General features: G+C 39.2%; 1 protein-coding gene across 5 annotated transcripts in view; it reads right to left on the reverse strand.

The window, feature by feature from the left end:
- The window catches only part of TGFBR1 (transforming growth factor beta receptor 1), a 35,820-nt gene extending 24,797 nt beyond the window's left edge, over nt 1-11,023 (reverse strand). For 3 of the 5 annotated variants that reach the window (XR_014494185.1, XR_014494186.1, XM_083377128.1), the window contains exons 1-3: nt 10,747-11,023; nt 2,719-2,970; nt 2,300-2,542 (exon numbers count right to left, since the gene is read on the reverse strand). Coding sequence is in view for 3 of the 5 variants with exons in the window: in XM_083377128.1 (XP_083233254.1) it covers nt 2,300-2,542; nt 2,719-2,970; nt 10,747-10,876 (625 nt within the window). In the remaining 2 variants the exon portion in view is untranslated. The remainder of the gene's footprint in view (nt 1-2,299; nt 2,543-2,718; nt 2,971-10,746) is intronic. The other 2 variants (XM_083377129.1, XM_083377130.1) reach the window with 2 other exon arrangements.
- Between the last annotated feature and the right edge of the window lie 6,974 nt (nt 11,024-17,997).

Here is a 17,997-nt window from a genome sequence, read left to right on the forward strand (position 1 = left end):
TCCCCATCTGCAGTGATCTTGGAGCCCAGGAAAATAAAATCTGTCACTACCTCCATTTCTTCCCCATGCCGTGATCTTGGTTTTCTTAATGTTTAATTTCAACCCAAGTTTTGCACTCTCCTTCTTCACTCGCAACAAGAGGCTCTTTAGTTCCTCTTCACTTTCTGCCATTAGAGTGGTATCATCTGCATATCTTAGGTTGTTAATATTTCTTCCGGCAATCTTAATTCCAACTTTTGATTCATCTAGCCCTGCCTTTCTCATGATGTGCTCTGCATATAAGTTAAATAGGCAATGCGATAGTATACAGCCTTGCCGGACTCCTTTCCCAATTTTGAACCAATCAGTGGTTCCATGTCCAGTTCTCACTGTTGCTTCTTGGCCCGCATATAGGTTTCTCAAGAGACAAATAAGATATTCTGGTACGCCCATCTCTTTAAGGACTTGCCACAGTTTGTTATGATCCACACAAAGGGAAATTTTTTTCTTTTTTTTCTTCCTCTTAATTAATATGTGTGTTTTTTCTTTTTTTTCCTATTCTTCTAAGTTGAAATGATTGAAACAAAAGTAAACGTTTTAGCTATTTAAATGTGATAAGAAAAATATAAAAAATGTTTTGAATGAGATTTAAAGGATTAGATTATTAGAACTATTGAATGGAATGTTCAAGGTTTAAATAGATTAAATACATTCTTAGCTATGGTTAAAAAGAATGAGAAATTGATGGAATAAATATATATTAAATTAGGAGAAATACATATTTTCATATGTTATTTTTTGTATGCTAGTACGCTTGTCTTTTTTCCCCTCTTCTCTTCTTTTTTGTTTCTCTTCTTTTTCTCTTTCTACTTTTTTTGCTTATTAAGAAATATAAAAGCATAAGAGGGTTTATATGGAAAAAACAGAACTAAATCCACTAATGTAAATATAGTTGAATGTTGAAATGACTGTTATTTGTAAGAACACTTAGAATTTGGAGGGAGAAATAAGCTGCTCTTTTTTGTTTCTTTTTACTTTTTTACTTATTGATTGGGAAATATAAAAGCATGAGAGGGTTTGTATGGAAAAAAACAGAATGAAATCCACCAATGTAAATATAGTTAAGTGTTAAAAAGATTGTCACTTGTAAAAATATTTAGAATTTGGGGGGAAAAATAAGCTGAATAAACATGGTGACAGGATTTATGATAAGGCAACTAAAACTATACACAGGATTATTGAAACTATATATTTAACTGTTGTTAAGCAAATAAAATTGTCTTAATGTAATGTTTTGCAAAGAAATATACGTTGGGGAAAGGGGAAATCAAATGAAATTAACATATGGAATATAGATTATAGAAATTAATTGTTAAGGACTGTCTTACAAATGTTACCCAGACAACATTCTATTTTATAATGATTTATGTTATGTTAAAAAATTCTAATATTTACCAAAAAAATTGGGCTAAAGGTTCTAATCTACGTTTACCCATAGAACCTTGACATGTGATGGTGGCTAATCATTCCCACTAGCACCAAAAAGGATTGTTGTGGGGCAAAACAGGAGGAAGGAGTTTTATGTATGGTGACTGAGTTTCTGAAAGAAAATTGGAATGTAAAGGTAAATGTATTAATAAGTAGTCCTTGCTTAGTAACTACTTGTTCAGCAATTGTTTAAAGCTGCAGAAGTTCTGAATGAGTATTATTTACAATTGGTTCTCAAAGTTCTGGCTGTAGCACAGCCCCCATAATTGATTGTGATCTGTGGGCTTGGCAACTGGCTCACACTTACATTGATTGCAACACCATTATGTGATATGTGATTGTTGTTTTCCACCTTCCTTGCCACTTCCCACAACCAAGCCAACAGGAAAGCTGTCAGGAAACTTGCAAGTTGTTCTATCAGTCTCTTCCACCTGGTAGCAACCCCAGCCAAAATCGCATACATCCCTACAACAATGTACATCTTGCCCCACCCAGTAGCAGCTACCTTCAGATCAAACAAGTTTGTGCACCCTACTGCAGACATGTATACTTTCCCTCATCTGGAAGCAACCACTTACCTTTCTGCTGGCCTGCTTGTGAGTCACCTGGGACTTACAACTTACAGAACTGCAGTCCCAATTATTGTTATTAAGTGAGAATTACCCATGTATTATAAATCTTAAGGATAAACTTTAAAGTAAAAAAACCCCTCACTGCTAAAATGTCACATTAATATTTTTTAAACTTTCCCCTCATAATATATAGCAAGTTACTATCTGTCCGTAGCATTAACAGTATAATAATCATTTACTAGAATATGAGATCTGATTACCTGATCCTGATCCCGAAGTGGTCATATCATAAATTAAATCTTTTAAAGTAGTTCCCTCAGATATAAATGGTCGCTCCATTGAAGGATCTTCTTCACTTGGAACTCGATGGTGTAAGAATGTACGATTATGGCAGATATAAAGAATCAACATAAGTGAAATACAAAGAAAACAAACTGGGCCAGCAATGGCAGCAGCTAATTCCACTGGTCCTAGGGTAGAAGAAAACTTCCCTGTTATAGGACCTAAGGATGTAAAAAGGGAACACAATTGATAAAACAAAGAACTCATTAGTTAAATACTATATTGAGAACTTGATATTGTGTGAAATGAAAGAAAATAAAACTGTGTTTTATAGATATGTTTGATAATAGTAAATTCTCCCAGCTATCCATTTTCTGCTGGTAAAAAAAAAGATTACCTGGTGTTGGAACTGGAAGATCTATTTTATTGCATAAGTCTTTATCACAGCAATGAGACACTGTAATTACTCCTTTACTTGTTGAAACAGCACAAACAAATGGCCTGTCTCTGGGAATTAGATCAACTTTTGCAATACACATACTATTGTGTATAATTTTGTTTCTATTCCGTGTCACTGAAGTAATGCAGAGTCCATCTGTTGTACATGTGAAGTTATCTTTTGTACACTGACGACAATAACACTGCAAGGCTGTTTAAAAGAAAAATGTTTAATATTAGTGATGTTTTAAATAGTTAAATATCTCAAATAATTAAAATAATGGCATAAAAAGGCATTAAACTCAAATTTATTTTGTAAATAGCTGTATTCTATTGGAAATCTATGTATTCTACTGATATACTTAGGGACAAAATGGCTCAACAAGTTTTCACATGAAAACTCCTTCTATCACAGTTCTGGTCAATTGACATTTAATAGGAAAAAAACAGCATTCCACATGTTTTTCTTTAGTATAAACTATATTACCATTATCATTTAAAGAATGGTAAACTGAATTCTGCAGGGACACGGTGGCTCAGTGGGTTAGGATGCTGAGCTTGTCGATCAGAAGATCGGCAGTTTGGCGGGTCGAATCCCGAGTGCCGTGTAGCAGAGTGAGCGCCTGTTACTCGTCCCAGCTTCTGCCAACCTAGCAGCTCGAAAGCACATAAAAATGCAAGTAGAAAAATAGGGACCACTACGGTGGGAAGGTAACAGCGTTCCATGCACCTTTGACGTCTAGTCATGCCGGCCACATGACCACGGAGACGTCCTCGGACAAGGGCTGGCTCTTCGGCTTTGAAACGGAGATGAGCACCGGCCCCTAGAGTCGGAAACGACTAGCACGCATGTGCGGGGAAACCTTTACCTTTACCTTACCTTTAAACTGAATTCTATAGATTTGGGATTAGATTCCTATACCTATATATGTACATATACGTATGTGTGTCTCTTTGTGTGTGCATACGTGTGTGTGAGCGAGTAAACCATCTTGTCCAGGCCTTTCACTTATTTTTGTCTTTTTAAAATGTCTTTACAAACTTATGCTGAGGTACAATTCTCAAGAAGCTAATTTTCTAATGCAGAATTTGAAGGGAACAAAATCAAATCAAATCTTTATTACAGTCAAGACTAGCATAAGAAAGAGGGCACGAAAGAATAAAAAGCATCAAAAGTACATCAAAATAAAAAGTACACATAAAAAAGAGAAGATGGGTGTAGGGAAAATGGCAAACTACAACTATTATTACAAAACACTCTAGAATGACAAACTTCAATAGATATTTTTAAAACTGATTTATGGCACAGATCACCTTCTGGCAGATTTTAAGTGCTGCTATGCAGCACCTTGGAAACATTGGTATCTGAAAGCACCAGGATATTTGTATATTTGTATATTTGTATACATTTGTATAGGGACGCGGTGGCTCAGTGGGTTAGGACGCTGAGCTTGTCGATCAGAAGGTCGGCAGTTTGGCGGGTCGAATCCCGAGTGCCGCGTAACAGAGTGAGCGCCTGTTACTCGTCCCAGCTTCTGCCCACCGAGCAGTTCGAAAGCACGTAAAAATGCAAGTAGAAAAATAGGGACCACTACGGTGGGAAGGTAACAGCGTTCCGTGCGCCTTTGGCGTCTAGTCATGCCGGCCACATGACCACGGAGACGTCCTCGGACAAGCGCTGGCTCTTCGGCTATGAAACGGAGATGAGCACCGGCCCCTAGAGTCGGAAACGACTAGCACGCATGTGCGGGGGAACCTTTACCTTTACCTTTATACATTTGTATATTTGTGTATATTGTGTATATTTGTCCAATGTGCCATGGTTAACATTAAGAAAACCAAGATCATGGCATCCGGCCCTCTCAATTCCTGGCAAATAGATGGGGAAGAAATGGAGGTAGTGACAGATTTTATTTTCCTGGGCTCCAAGATCACCGCAGATGGGGACTGCAACCAAGAAATTAAGACGCTTGCTCCTGGGGAGGAAAGCTATGGCAAATCTAGACAGCATACTAAAAAGTAGAGACATCACCCTGCCAACAAAAGTACCTATGGTTTTCCCAGTTGCAATGTATGGCTGCGAAGGCTGGACCATAAGAAAGGCTGAGTGCGAAAGAATTGAGGCCTTTGAACTATGGTGCTGGAAAAGACTCCTATGAGTCCCTTGGACTGCAAGGCGATCAAACCGGTTAGTACTAGAGATCAACCCTCACTGCTCTTTAGAAGACCAGATCCTGAAGTTGAAAATCAAATACTTTGGCCACCTAAAGAGAAGGACGGACTCACTGGAGAAGAGCCTAATGCTGGGAAAGGTTGAGGGCAAGAGAAGAAGGGGATGACAGAGAATGAGGTGGCTGGATGGAGTCACTGAAGCAGTAGGCGTGAGCTTAAATGGACTCCAGAAGATGGTAGAGGACAGGAAGGCCTGGAGGAATGTTGTCCATGGGGTCGAGATGGGTCGGACATGACTTCGCAACTAGTAACAAAGCCCTGATTATTTATAGTAGTAAGATGAGTCTAATACAAATATCTTTGTACTACAGGCAGTGGAGAAGGACATGTTCTATTGTTTTTACATGTCCAGAGCCATAGAGACATTATTTCTATGTGCAAGGAATCTTCCTCAATTAGCCTTCAAGGTTAGCTTAAGGGGAGCTGGAGGGAAGCATTTATTCATTTGATTGCTATCTCTCCACAACTGATCTCAGTGCTTTAAATACAGTCATGGCCGAAATTGTTGGCACCCCAGAAATTTTTCCAGAAAATCAAGTATTTCTCACAGAAAAGTATTGCAGGAACACATGTTTTGCTATACACAGGTTAATTTATTGCACAGATGATTTTAATTTTATTTTTATCTTAATTTCTGTACTTATTATATGTTTTGTTATTAGCCGCCCTGAGTCCTTCAGGAGATAGGGCGGGATATAAATCCCATCAATAAATAAATAAATAAATAAATAAATAAATAAAGGGAGGGGGAAAAAGCAAATTGGACATAATGTCAAACAAAACTCCAAAAATGGGCCGGACAAAATTATTGGCACCCTTTCAAAATTGTGGGTAAACAAGATCGTTTCAAGCATGTGATGCTCCTTTAAACTCACCTGGGGCAAGTAACAGGTGTGGGCAATATAAAAATCACACCTGAAAGCAGATAAAAAGGAGAGAAGTTCACTTAATTTGTGTGTCTGTGTGTGCCACACTAAGCATGGACAACAGAAAGAGGAGAAGAGAACTGTCCGAGGACTTGAGAACCAAAACTGTGGACAAATATCAACAATCTCAAGGTTACAAGTCTATCTCCAGAGATCTAGATTTGCCTTTGTCCACAGTGCGCAACATTATCAAGAAGTTTGCAACCCATGGCACTGTAGCGAATCTCCCTGGTCATGGACAGAAGAGAAAAATTGATGAAAGGTTGCAACGCAGGATAGTCCAGATGGTGGATAAGCAGCCCCAAACAAGTTCCAAAGGAATGCAAGCTGTCCTGCAGGCTCAGGGAGCATCAGTGTCAGCGCAAACTATCCGTCGACATTTAAATGAAATGAAACGCTATGGCAGGAGACCCAGGAGGACCCCACTGCTGACACAGAGACATAAAAAAGCAAGATTACAGTTTGCCAAAATGTACTTGAGTAAGCCAAAATCCTTCTGGGAAAACGTCTTGTGGACAGATGAGACCAAGATAGAGCTTTTTGGTAAAGCACATCATTCTACTGTTTACCGAAAACGAAATGAGGCCTACAAAGAAAAGTACACAGTACCTACAGTGAAATGTGGTGGAGGTTGTTTTGCTGCCTCTGGCACTGGGTGCCTTGAATGTGTGCATCGTGAAATCTGAGGATTACCAAAGGATTTTGGGTCGCACTGTAGAGCCCAGTGTCAGAAAGCTGGGTTTGCATCCGAGATCTTGGGTCTTCTAGCAGGACAATGACCCCAAACATACATCAAAAAGCACCCAGAAATGGATGGCAAGAAAGCGCTGGAGAGTTCTGAAGTGGCCAGCAATGAGTCCAGATCTGAATCCCATTGAACACCTGTAGAAAGATCTTAAAATTGCTGTTGGGAAAAGGCGCCCTTCCAATAAGAGAGACCTGGAGCAGTTTGCAAAGGAAGAGTGGTCCAAAATTCCGGGTGAGAGGTGTAAGAAGCTTATTGATGGTTATAGGAAGCAACTGATTTCAGTTATTTTTTCCAAAGATCCACTCTCCATGGTGGGGCTGCTTGAAAGAAACCTTCCTTGCCAGCTTCCTATTGTCTTAGCTTGTAGGAAGCCAGCAGGGAAGGTCAGGATATGCCAACAAGATATTTCAACCTTCACTAAATGCAAGCCAATTGCCAAACACCCTAAAATGGTTTGTGTGAATGACCTTGGGAACAAAGAAACAACAAAAGAAATGATTAAATAAAAAACAGCTGAACTCACAGCACGAATTTAACCCTTAATAGTTTTTGGGTTGTAAAGGAGAAGGGGGAAGAGATGTACTTTTAGACATACAAGTTTTTGTTAATATTGCTTTACAATAAATTAGCTCATCTGTCCCTGTTTGCTGCCTGATCTACTTCATAAAGATGACACACCCAAATCACAATCAGATGACCATGAGGATGCTTGGATAGCTGGAATTTCAAGGAACAATTGTAACTACCGTTCATTTAGTGCCATTGCAACTTAGAACAATTGTTGAAAGTGTGGCTGTTGAGAACTATCTATACCAGATATGCCAAACTCGCGATGTCACATGATGTCATGCAACATATCAGGACGGTTTTGCCATTGCCGGCAATGGGGTGGGCGCGGCTTCTGCATGACTCATACGGCCCGCGGGCCAGCAGTTTGACACCCCTGACTTATACTATTAGGATATATAATAAGTTGCTTCAGAAACTAGCATATGATGCAGTGTGGCAGCAACAATTAACAATGGATAGTAAGCAAACTTCCATTGGATTTGTTAGTCATGCACTAACGTTTGATGTATTAACACGTTTACACCACTTTCCATGAAAAATATTTTATCTCAATATTTTCTATGCCGTGTTTATTGCAATCTCAAAATTTGTGTTAATCAAAAATATCAAAAAATTAACAAATTAATTAACAAATTATATACAATTTAAAATTATATTAGATACTTAGGAATGTCATCTGAACAGATTTTAAAAGGGTTATTTAGAACATCTCAGAATATTATCCTGATTTGTATGAAATTATTTTGTGAAAATTTTCTAATTAAAAATGTTTAGCAGGGAAACACAACTATTTTGTTTAGCAGGGAAGCACAACTATTATATATCCTTGAGCAAAGAACAGTATAATACATTACATCAATCTGAGATGCTTGTCACCTTCTATGAAGCACACAGTTTTGTATACCCATAGAATGAGGAGGAACGGAACACCAATGAGCCTTGGCAATGAATGGGGCGACAAATATCACAACCAATCACCCTTATAAATGAATGAATGAACCTTTATTGTCAAAGTACAACCATGTACACATTGAGATTGGCAGAGTCCCCACCCCCCCAGCTTACAGTGACACAAACCCTCCATCTTATTACACCATGTGAACTAATTACACAACACACCGGCCTCACAAGTCAATTATGCATAAAGTTTATAAAAATTATTTCCCGTTCAAAAGCCTAACAGCCCATGGATAAAAGCTGTTTTTCAGCCTGTTGGTGCAGCTGGCTATACTCCTATATCTCCTACCCAATGGTAGGAGAGTAAAGAGATACCATCCAGGGTGTGAGTCATCCCTGAGAATTTTCCTCACTCTTCCAAGGCAGTGAGCCCTGGCAATGTCATCCAGTGGTGTCAGGGGACAGCCCACAATGTCTTGTGCTGTGCTCACCACCCTCTGTAATACCTTCCTATCCACAGCTGTCAGACCAGCATACCAAACCACAATACCATACGAGAGGATGCTCTCTATAGTAGACCGGTAAAAGAGGGTCATAAGCCATTGTTCTACCCTGTTTTTCCGCAAGACCCTGAGAAAGTGAAGCCTCTGTTGGGCCTTTCTGGCCATCTGGGTTGTATTAACTTTCCAGGTCAGATCTTCGCAGAGGTAGACTCCCAGAAATTTAAAGGAGGAAACTCTCTCCACACAGTCCTCCCCAATGTAAAGTGGGGCAGGTTCCTCCTTTTTCCTCCGGAAGTCTAGCACCATCTCTTTCGTCTTGCCGATGTTCAGGTGCAAGTTGTTGTTACAACACCATATAGATAGTTTTTGTACCTCCACCCTGTATGCCATCTCATCCCCACCTTCAGGAATCTTTTTTCAGACGATGCACTACATAGATGTATGGTAACTAGGTTGCTATAGTTGTCATAAAAATGAAAAAAAAACTGAAGAGCAATGTCAGCGAACCCAATATTTAGAAAAGTCCTCATCCTCCTTCAAATGATGTATAAAGAGATTAAGAACTCAATCTTTAGTAATTATGCTTAGTATTCTTTAAGATTTCATATAATTAGAATGCAGAATAATTAGAATAATTAGTCTTAATATCAGGATAATGACAACAGCTGCAAATGGACATGAGATGTTTAAAATCAACAAGGAGGAAATTGAATTAGTTTGAGAATTTATTTTCCTTGGATCCAAAATTGTTCACAGTGGCAGTTCTATTCCTGAAATCAAACGTACTGCAATGAATAAAATTTGGAAAAGCAGCTATTGATATAAATATAAAAAGTAGGCTAATTACAGCAACAGTCTTCCCTATAATGATTTATGGGTATGAGAACTGGACACTAAGAATGGCTGATCAAAAAAGAATGTACACCTCTGAACTGTGGTGCTGATCATAAATTATCACATAATCACTAGAAGTGAAAATCATAAGACTACATCATTTACTTTGGCCATCTCATGCTTGCAAATTCATTGAAGAAGGCAATGATACTAGGCATAGTTAGTGAAACAACTGGAAGGGGTAAGCAAAGAATGTGGTGACTTGATAAAATCAAATCTGATTCAAAGTTGACCAACAATTGAAAGAAACTGTGCTTGACAGGGTAGCATGGAGAGCACTTGCCTATAAAGTTACCAAGAGTCAGACATGACTAAATAGTTAAAACATTCATTTAATGTAAAAACGTAAAAGAAAACCTTATTGTTGCCTAATAACATACTAAATTCTATCTTGCAAGCTTTCTGCATTAACAATATATGAACTGATAAATTATTAAATTGCCAAGTATCAACTGTGGGGTAATATAATGAAAACAGTCTTATTAGTGAGATGGGTGGCATATGAATTCAATAAACAAATAAAACGTTGTAGATTATAGGCACCACTAACTGGTATTAAACATTGCAAAAAGCTGAAGGCAACAATTGGTGTCAGATATCTAATAACTTTGAGAGTGAATTGATAAAGAAATCAGAGTCTATAATTCCTACCGTCGGTCCTCAGATAGGAAGAACATCTATATTAAATAAATACCTACCATCTGCCCTATCCTGCAAAGACTGAAAATGTGAAGATACAGGGAGGAGGAATTCGGGCCCTCCTTGCCTGCACAAGATTTATTCCAGATGGTAGAGTTTCTACGAATATAACGGCAATATTCCATGCTGAACAAAGCAAACAGCAAAACATTTATATGATGCACTGTTAAATTTTCATTTTTATGGGATTCTTTTGAAAGAAAACAGAGATGGCGAGCTCTTTTTGATGACCTTTTGTTTGCTCGCCTGCTTCGGGCACAGTGGAATGATAGAACGAAAACACTATATTACTCCATCCGCTACAATTATGGTTAAAGCCGCTAAATTGTTGAGCAGCTATTGTCCAATCTGCCGCCGTAGCGGTTCACTGTCGATGAAACCCGCACTCTCCTTCAGCCATCTCCCAGCACTCTATTCCCCAGCTTTCTTAGTCCTGGGCAGTTGCAAAAGCGCCATGTTCCTCAAAGGGAACAGAAGGGGCTCCCAATCTGGTTCATTTTAAATCATACGCGACTCACCCGTTGCTGTTTCAGGAAGAAAGAAAAGAAGCAACCCAGTTGTTGTTGTCATCGTCAAAGCAACTGAACACCAAAAACTTGCAAGGAAGGCCTGTAACAACCTCCGAAAAGAGACTGCTAGCGCCGCCATTGTCCCGTCCAAATACAACCTTCTCTTCCCCGCGCAAGCAGCTCGTAGAAACAAACACAACCCTGGGGCGCCGCATCCAAAACTCTCCCACTTTTTCCGAACCTCCCTCCTGCGCGACAGACAAAACAGTAACGCTTCCTCCTTTCCAGACACCGACTAAATACAAAGTAATTCATCTAGCAAGCAACGTCATTTACTGATTGGGCAATTCCGTCACGAGGTTTCAACCGCATTCCTCCCGCCTTCTTCTTTTCTTGCTATAGCAGAAAAAAAGTGCAGAACGAACTTCCAAGTTCGAAGTCAGAGAAGGCCTATAATGAAATACTTAATTGAAGTGTGAGTCCTTGCCCCAGAAAAGAAAAAAGAACGAGTACGTGTTCTACATTAAGAAAAGTTTGTAAAGTGCTTTCTTCTCACATTTTTCATTATTTCCTTAAAGTTATAAGCAGGGCTTTTTTGTCATAGAAAGCTTAGAACGGAGTTCCGGCACCTTTTTTGGATGGAACATTGTAGGGTAGGCAAGGTGGGTTGTATGACATTTGTGAGTTCCGGCACCTTTTTGTTTTACAAAAAAAGCACTGGTTATAAGCAATTTATAACTAACAATTTTATTATGTGGTCAGAGACCCATTAAAACTACAAGGAGGCCAAAGACCATGTTTTCCAACAAAGCAAGACATTAAAATATTGTTAAAGCTATTAAGATTAGTAAAAAGGTGATAAAATTAAAAATATCAAAAAGGTATAAATACCCTAGGGCAGGGGTCAGCAACCTAAAACAGTGAAAGAGCCACTCGGAACCGGTTCCCTCACAAAAGGAAAAACGGAGCCGCAAAAAATGTGTGTACATGTGCACATGTGCAGAACAGGGTTTGACTGAAGAGTGAAGCCAAGGCGAGATATGCACCTACCCTGCATATTTGAATTGATTGGTTGAACTTTTTCAGTCCCACTTTTTTTTTTTTTGGACTGCACATGGCAGAGGACTGGGAGCCGCAGGAGATGGCTGAAAGAGCCGCATGTGGCTCCAGAGCCGTGGGTTGCAGACCTGTGCCCTAGGGTAACAATTTTTGAATTCTAAGCTGTTCAGAGTCATTAGTTGAGATGGGTGTCTATAGAAATTAAACCAACTTAAGGAAAACAAGAATAAAACAGTTGCAACAGCAATACTGTCCAAAACAGCAATAAAAGTTAAGAATGTAGCTACTGTATATCTAAAACAAATTAACTGAGTCACCAGTTGATAAATCTGTACAACTGGGCTAAACAATTTGGTGACTGTTTAGTGTAGTGGCTAAGTTATCAGAATAGAAACCTAAAATCCTTGCCAAAAAAACTGCAAACACTTGCCCAGATCTGAAAAAAATTTGTAAATTCAAAGTATACTCTTCTTCTTGTTGTTGCTAGTTGCAAAGTTGTGTCCGACCCATCGCGACTCCATGGACAACATTCCTCCAGGCCTTTCTGTCCTCTACCATCTTCTGGAGTCCATTTAGGCTCACGTCTACTGCTTCACTGACTCCATTCAGCCACCTCATTCTCTGCATTCCAATCTTCTCTTGCCTTCAACCTTTCCCAGCATTAGGCTCTTCTCCAGTGAGTCCTTCCTTCTCATTAGGTGGCCAAAGTATTTGATTTTCAGCTTCAGGATCTGGCCTTCTAAAGAGCAGACAGGGTTGATCTCCTCTAGGACTAACCGGTTTAATCGCCTTGTAGTTCAAGGGACTCGCAGGAGTCTTCACCACCATAGTTCAAAGGCCTCAGTTCTTTGGCGCTTAGCCTTTCTTATGTTCCAAGTATCACAGCCATACATTGCAACTGGGAAGACCATAGCCTTGACTATATGCACTTTTGTTGGCAGGGTGATATCTCTGCATTTTAGTGTGCTGTCTAGATTTGCCATAGCTTTCTTCCCCAGGAGAAAGCGTCTTTTAATTTCTTGGCTGCAGTCCCCATTTGTGGTGATCTTGGAGCCCAGAAAAATAAAATCTGTCACTACCTCCATTTCTTCCCCATCTATTTGCCAGAAATTGAGAGGGCCAGATGCCATGATCTTGGTTTTCTCAATGTTAAATTTCAAGCCATGTTTTGCACTCTCCTTCTTCACCCGCAATAAGAGGCTCTTTAGTTCTTCTTCACTTTCTGCCATTAGAGTGGTATCATCTGCATATCTTAGGACTTAGGTTGTTGATATTTCTCCCGGCAATCTTAATTCCAATTTTTGATTCATCTAGCCCTGCCTTTCTCATGATGTGCTCTGCATATAAGTTAAACAGGCAGGGTGACAGTATACAGCCTTGCTGAACTCCTTTCCCAATTTTGAACCAATCAGTGGTTCCATGTCCAGTTCTCACTGTTGCTTCTTGACCCGCATATAGGTTTCTCAAGAGAGAAATAAGATGTTCTGGTACTCCCATCTCTTTAAGAACTTGCCACAGTTTGTTGTGATCCACACAATCAAATGCTTTAGCACAGTCAATGAAATAGAAGTAGATGTTTTTCTGGAACTCCCTAGCTTTCTCCATGATCCAGCGTATGTTGGCAATTTGATGTCTAGTTCCTCTGCCTCTTCAAAATCCTGCCAGTACTTCTGGTAGTTCTCGATCCACATACTGCTGGAGTCTAGCGTGTAGGATTTTAAGCATAACTTTACTAGCATGTGAAATGAGTGCAATGATGCGATAGTTTGGACATTCTTTGGCACTGCCTTTCTTTGGAATTGGAATATAAACTGATGTTTTCCAATCCTGTGGCCACTGTTGAGTTTTCCAAATTTGCTAGCAAATTGACTGTAGCACTTTTACTGCATTGTCTTTTAAGATTTTGAATAGATCAGCTTGTCATCTCTTGTTTGACCACATCCAGCTTTCCTTGAGTTATGGATCTTACATTCCAGGTTCCTATGGAGAAAAAATCTTTACAGCATCGGACTTTCCTTTCGCCACCAGATATATCCACAGCTGAGCTTCCTTTCGGCTTTAGCCCAGTCGCTTCATTCTTTCTGGCGCTACTAGTACTAGCCCTCTGCTCTTCCCCAGTAGTATATTGGATGCCTTCCGACCTGAGGGGCTCATCTTCCAGCATCATATCTTTTTGCCTTTTGGTACTGTCCATGGGGTTTTCATGGCAAAAATACTGGAGTGGGTTGCCATTTCCTTCTCCAGTGGATCACGTTTTGTCAGAACTCTCTGCTATGACCTGTCCATCTTAGCTTATAGCTTCATTGAATTACGCATGTCCCTTCGCCATGTCAAGGCAGTAATCCATGAAGGGGCCAGAACAAAATACTAATCAGAAAAAGAGAGAGGAAAGGAACATGAGTAAGAGAAATGTATGTTTAAGAATCAGAAGTGAATATATGTGATACTTTAATTTATTAATCTATCTCCCAAGAAACTAAAAAATATGAAACAGCTGTGCCCCAATTGTTACAGAAATAATGACCTGACATATTAGAAAAGTGTGCATTCAATTTGTGCCAAATTTGGGGGAAAGTCTTATCTCTGTAGTCATCATTATACAAAGTTGATGTAGTGCAATCACAGCATTTGCAACAATATGTTTTGGGGGGGTTGTGTGACCATAAGTAGCCTAATGTAGAATAAACAACCTAAGCCCATAAATGGAAGGTGGGAGGATCTTAAATTTCCTCTTCCAGAAGCCATCTGTTTTTTCTATTCTAACAACTATTTTCCAGATCAACATCCTTACTTGATCCATGTAGATATGAAAGATAGAGCTCTCTCAGAATTTGTCCTACATTTATGACATTTTAAAAAGTCAAATAGTAAATCAGGGAAACATTTTCAAACATATTTGAAAATGCTCTTGCCCATGTACCAAAAAGATGTGTAATTTCAGCCCTTCTTCTCCTCCTTGGAAGACAGACGAATCTCCTAAGATATATTTTTTAAAAAAGAATAATAATAAAATCATAGGACTGGAATCATAGAATCATAGGGCTCTTCCAGTCTAACCCCTGCCCAAGGCAGGAGTCGTTATTCCATCCCAGACAAATGGTTGTCCAATCTTTTCTTGAAAACCTCCAGTGAGGGAGCATCCACAACATTAGGAGGCAAGCTGTTCCATTGATTAATTGTTCTCACAGTCAGGAAATTTCTCCTTAGTTCCAGATTGGATCTCATTCTGGCTAGCTTCCACCCATTGCTTCTTGGCCTGCCCTCAAGGTGCTCTGTAAAATAAATTGATGCCCTCTTCCCTGTGAGAGCCCTTCAAGTATTGGAAGACTGCTGTCATATCTCCCCTGTGGTTTCTCTTCATTAAGCTGAACATACATAGTTCCTTTAGAGGTTCATTGTACAGTTTAGCCTCCAGACTCCTTATCATAACATAAAACATAAAAGTGCTTCAAATTACAAAAAAAATAATAATCAGCATTCCAGATAGACCAAGAAAATAATAACTGTCTGCTTACAAGTAAATCTTGTTAGATAGTTGCAATTTAGATGTTGCTATTTAAGATTGGACCACCATTTTTATGCTCAGCCTGAGGGATGGGATGCTAGGCTGAAATAACAAGCTCTGTTCTCATCCTGGTCTTTCCAAAGGATTCACATTTTCTATCCCCAGAATAGAAGATTTTGCTGGTATATTGTGAAGAGACTGTAGCAGCAGGTGAGGGTGGAGGTCTTCAGTGGGTATAAGAGCAGACATGACAGCTAAGAGATGGGAGCCACGGGAAAGAAATATTTCTAAAAGATTCTGCCTCAATTGGCTTGCTATATGTTTAACTGGGAACTGTTATCATTTTAAAAATTATATTTACCCTGACTGGGCATCATTAAAGGTGCCTTTTTGAAATCCATAGTTTTAGCTTCTTCAGTTTGTCATCTATATAGGGTTTAATTGATAACTTTCTATGTGTGTGTAACTCTTTCTTGTAGATATATTTTGAATGATTAAACCTGTTTGGCAAGAGGTCTAGAATATTATGAATGTCTAGCACAAGGTTCTGACTTTAGCCACTCTGTGTTTATTAGTGTATCTGTGGGGCGCATGTGAAACTACAATACATTATAGCACAGGACATTTTATTTATTTATTTATTTAATAATATTTCTATACCGCCCTTCTCCCGAAGGACTCAGGGCGGTGAACAGGGCAAGAATAAAAATACAAATTACAAAAGTTAAAACTAGATTAAATAAATGCCCACATACTAAAATACATCTTAAAACCAATAAATGACAATAGCAAACACCCCCCCATCCCCTCATCAGGCCAGGCCAGCTTGTTCAAAAAAGTATGTTTTTAGCTCGCGGCGAAAGGAGCGAAGGTCGGGCGCCGTCCGGAGCTCAACTGGTAGCTGGTTCCATAGCTCCGGGGCGCCCACAGAGAAGGATCTCCCCCTGGGGGCCACCAGTCGACATTCTCTGACATTCTCTGGTAACAGGATCACATATGTACAGTACATATGAGATAGACCATATTACTCAATTATTGATTTAACATCCTCCATCATTCCTTATGGTCCATTGATTTCTTGACTTCTTCAGTTGGACTTCTGGAGAATCCAACCATCAAGGTTCATCTTTTTTCAATGTATTTCATCTTAAAATAATATTTTGTAGGGCTACAATCCAGTGCTGAAATTTATTCCTGTGTTCAGCTTATCAGTGTTTCAGCATAGATGTTTGTGCAATTAAGAATATCAAGGCTGTCAAGAAATATCAAGCTTTTGATAATGTGTGTCATACCATGTGCACTAATCAAACGGCATAAGAAAGAAGGGGAACTTAAAAACACAAAACAGATTATGTAGAAAGCAAACATGGTGTCAGTCAAAAAGGACTCAAATGTCTATACACCACCTACAAAATATGAGGAATAGGGTGAATTAGAAATCCAAGTACATGAGGGCAAGTATGATATTGTTGCCATTATGGAAACTTGGTGGGATGAAACCCATAAATGGAATATACAGCTAGAGGGATTTAAATTGTTTAAAAGAAACAGATCAAATAAAAGAGGTGGTGGAGTTGACCTATACATATGAAATAACTACATCTCTATAAAAATACAGAAAAATGGTGAAACCTAATGTCAGAACCCACTCCAATCCACATCTTAGGAAAGAAAAACTCTTGGAGACAAGATTGTCCAAGCAGGAACTTTTACTAAGACATAGATGACAGAGGATATAATAGACAGGATCTGAAAACTGTCTCACAGATCGATATTTTTAAAGTGTCCCTGAGCAAAACCCCACCCCTCAGTCCATTTGTCCAGTCCCAGATCAGTCAAGTCTCGGGTGTCAAACCCCTCATGGGAAAGGGAGAACCATCAGTCCATTTGCAACACAATTACTTCCTCCCCTTCACATTCCATCCAGAGATACAAGCCAGAATTCCCACCACCACCTTTCTTGTTTGCTTGTAAAACAGAAAGGGAAAGGATTCCTTTCATCGGCAAAAGCCAGAATTCTCCCCACCCCTTTTCTTAGTTGCTCATAGTTCAGAGGGAGAGGGTTCCTTTCATCGGTCTTTTTCTGATGGCCAACAGGCAGGCTGAATAAACAAAAAGTAACATCTAAGGGAAAGAGATGGGGCAATAAATTCCCCTGTCTTCTCTTTCATCCTTGGGAATGGCAGAATCTAGTAAGTGGGGTGAGATTTGGGTTTGTACAGAGACGGAGTTAGAAATGAAATATAAATGGATTCTGACATCTCTCTTGAATGCATTTGGGTCAATATAAAAGGAAAAAAGAATGACAGTGCCATAGGTGTATACAATAGGCCTCCAAAGCAAACAGAGGAAGTAGATGATTTTTTTTGCTAGTCAGTTAATTAAGGTATGTAGGAAACACATCTCAATAGTAATGGGACTTTAACTACTCTGATATCAACTGGGAGACAAATGCTGCACTAGGTGGAAGATCCAACAGGTTCCTGTCAAACTTAGCAGACAATTTTGTCTCTCAAAAAGTAGAGAAAGGAACTAAAAGGTTAGCCATACTGGATTTAATTCTCACTAACACAGATTAAATAATAGAAGGCATTGAAATTACAAGAACATTGAGGGGTAAGTGATCATGCAATATTGGAATTCAACATTATGCAAGCACAAATAATAGAATAAAGTCAAACTAGAGTCTTGGACTC

This window comes from Vipera ursinii, assembly GCF_947247035.1.
Source record: "Vipera ursinii genome assembly, chromosome: Z".
In the NCBI taxonomy this organism is placed as follows: domain Eukaryota; kingdom Metazoa; phylum Chordata; class Lepidosauria; order Squamata; family Viperidae; genus Vipera; species Vipera ursinii.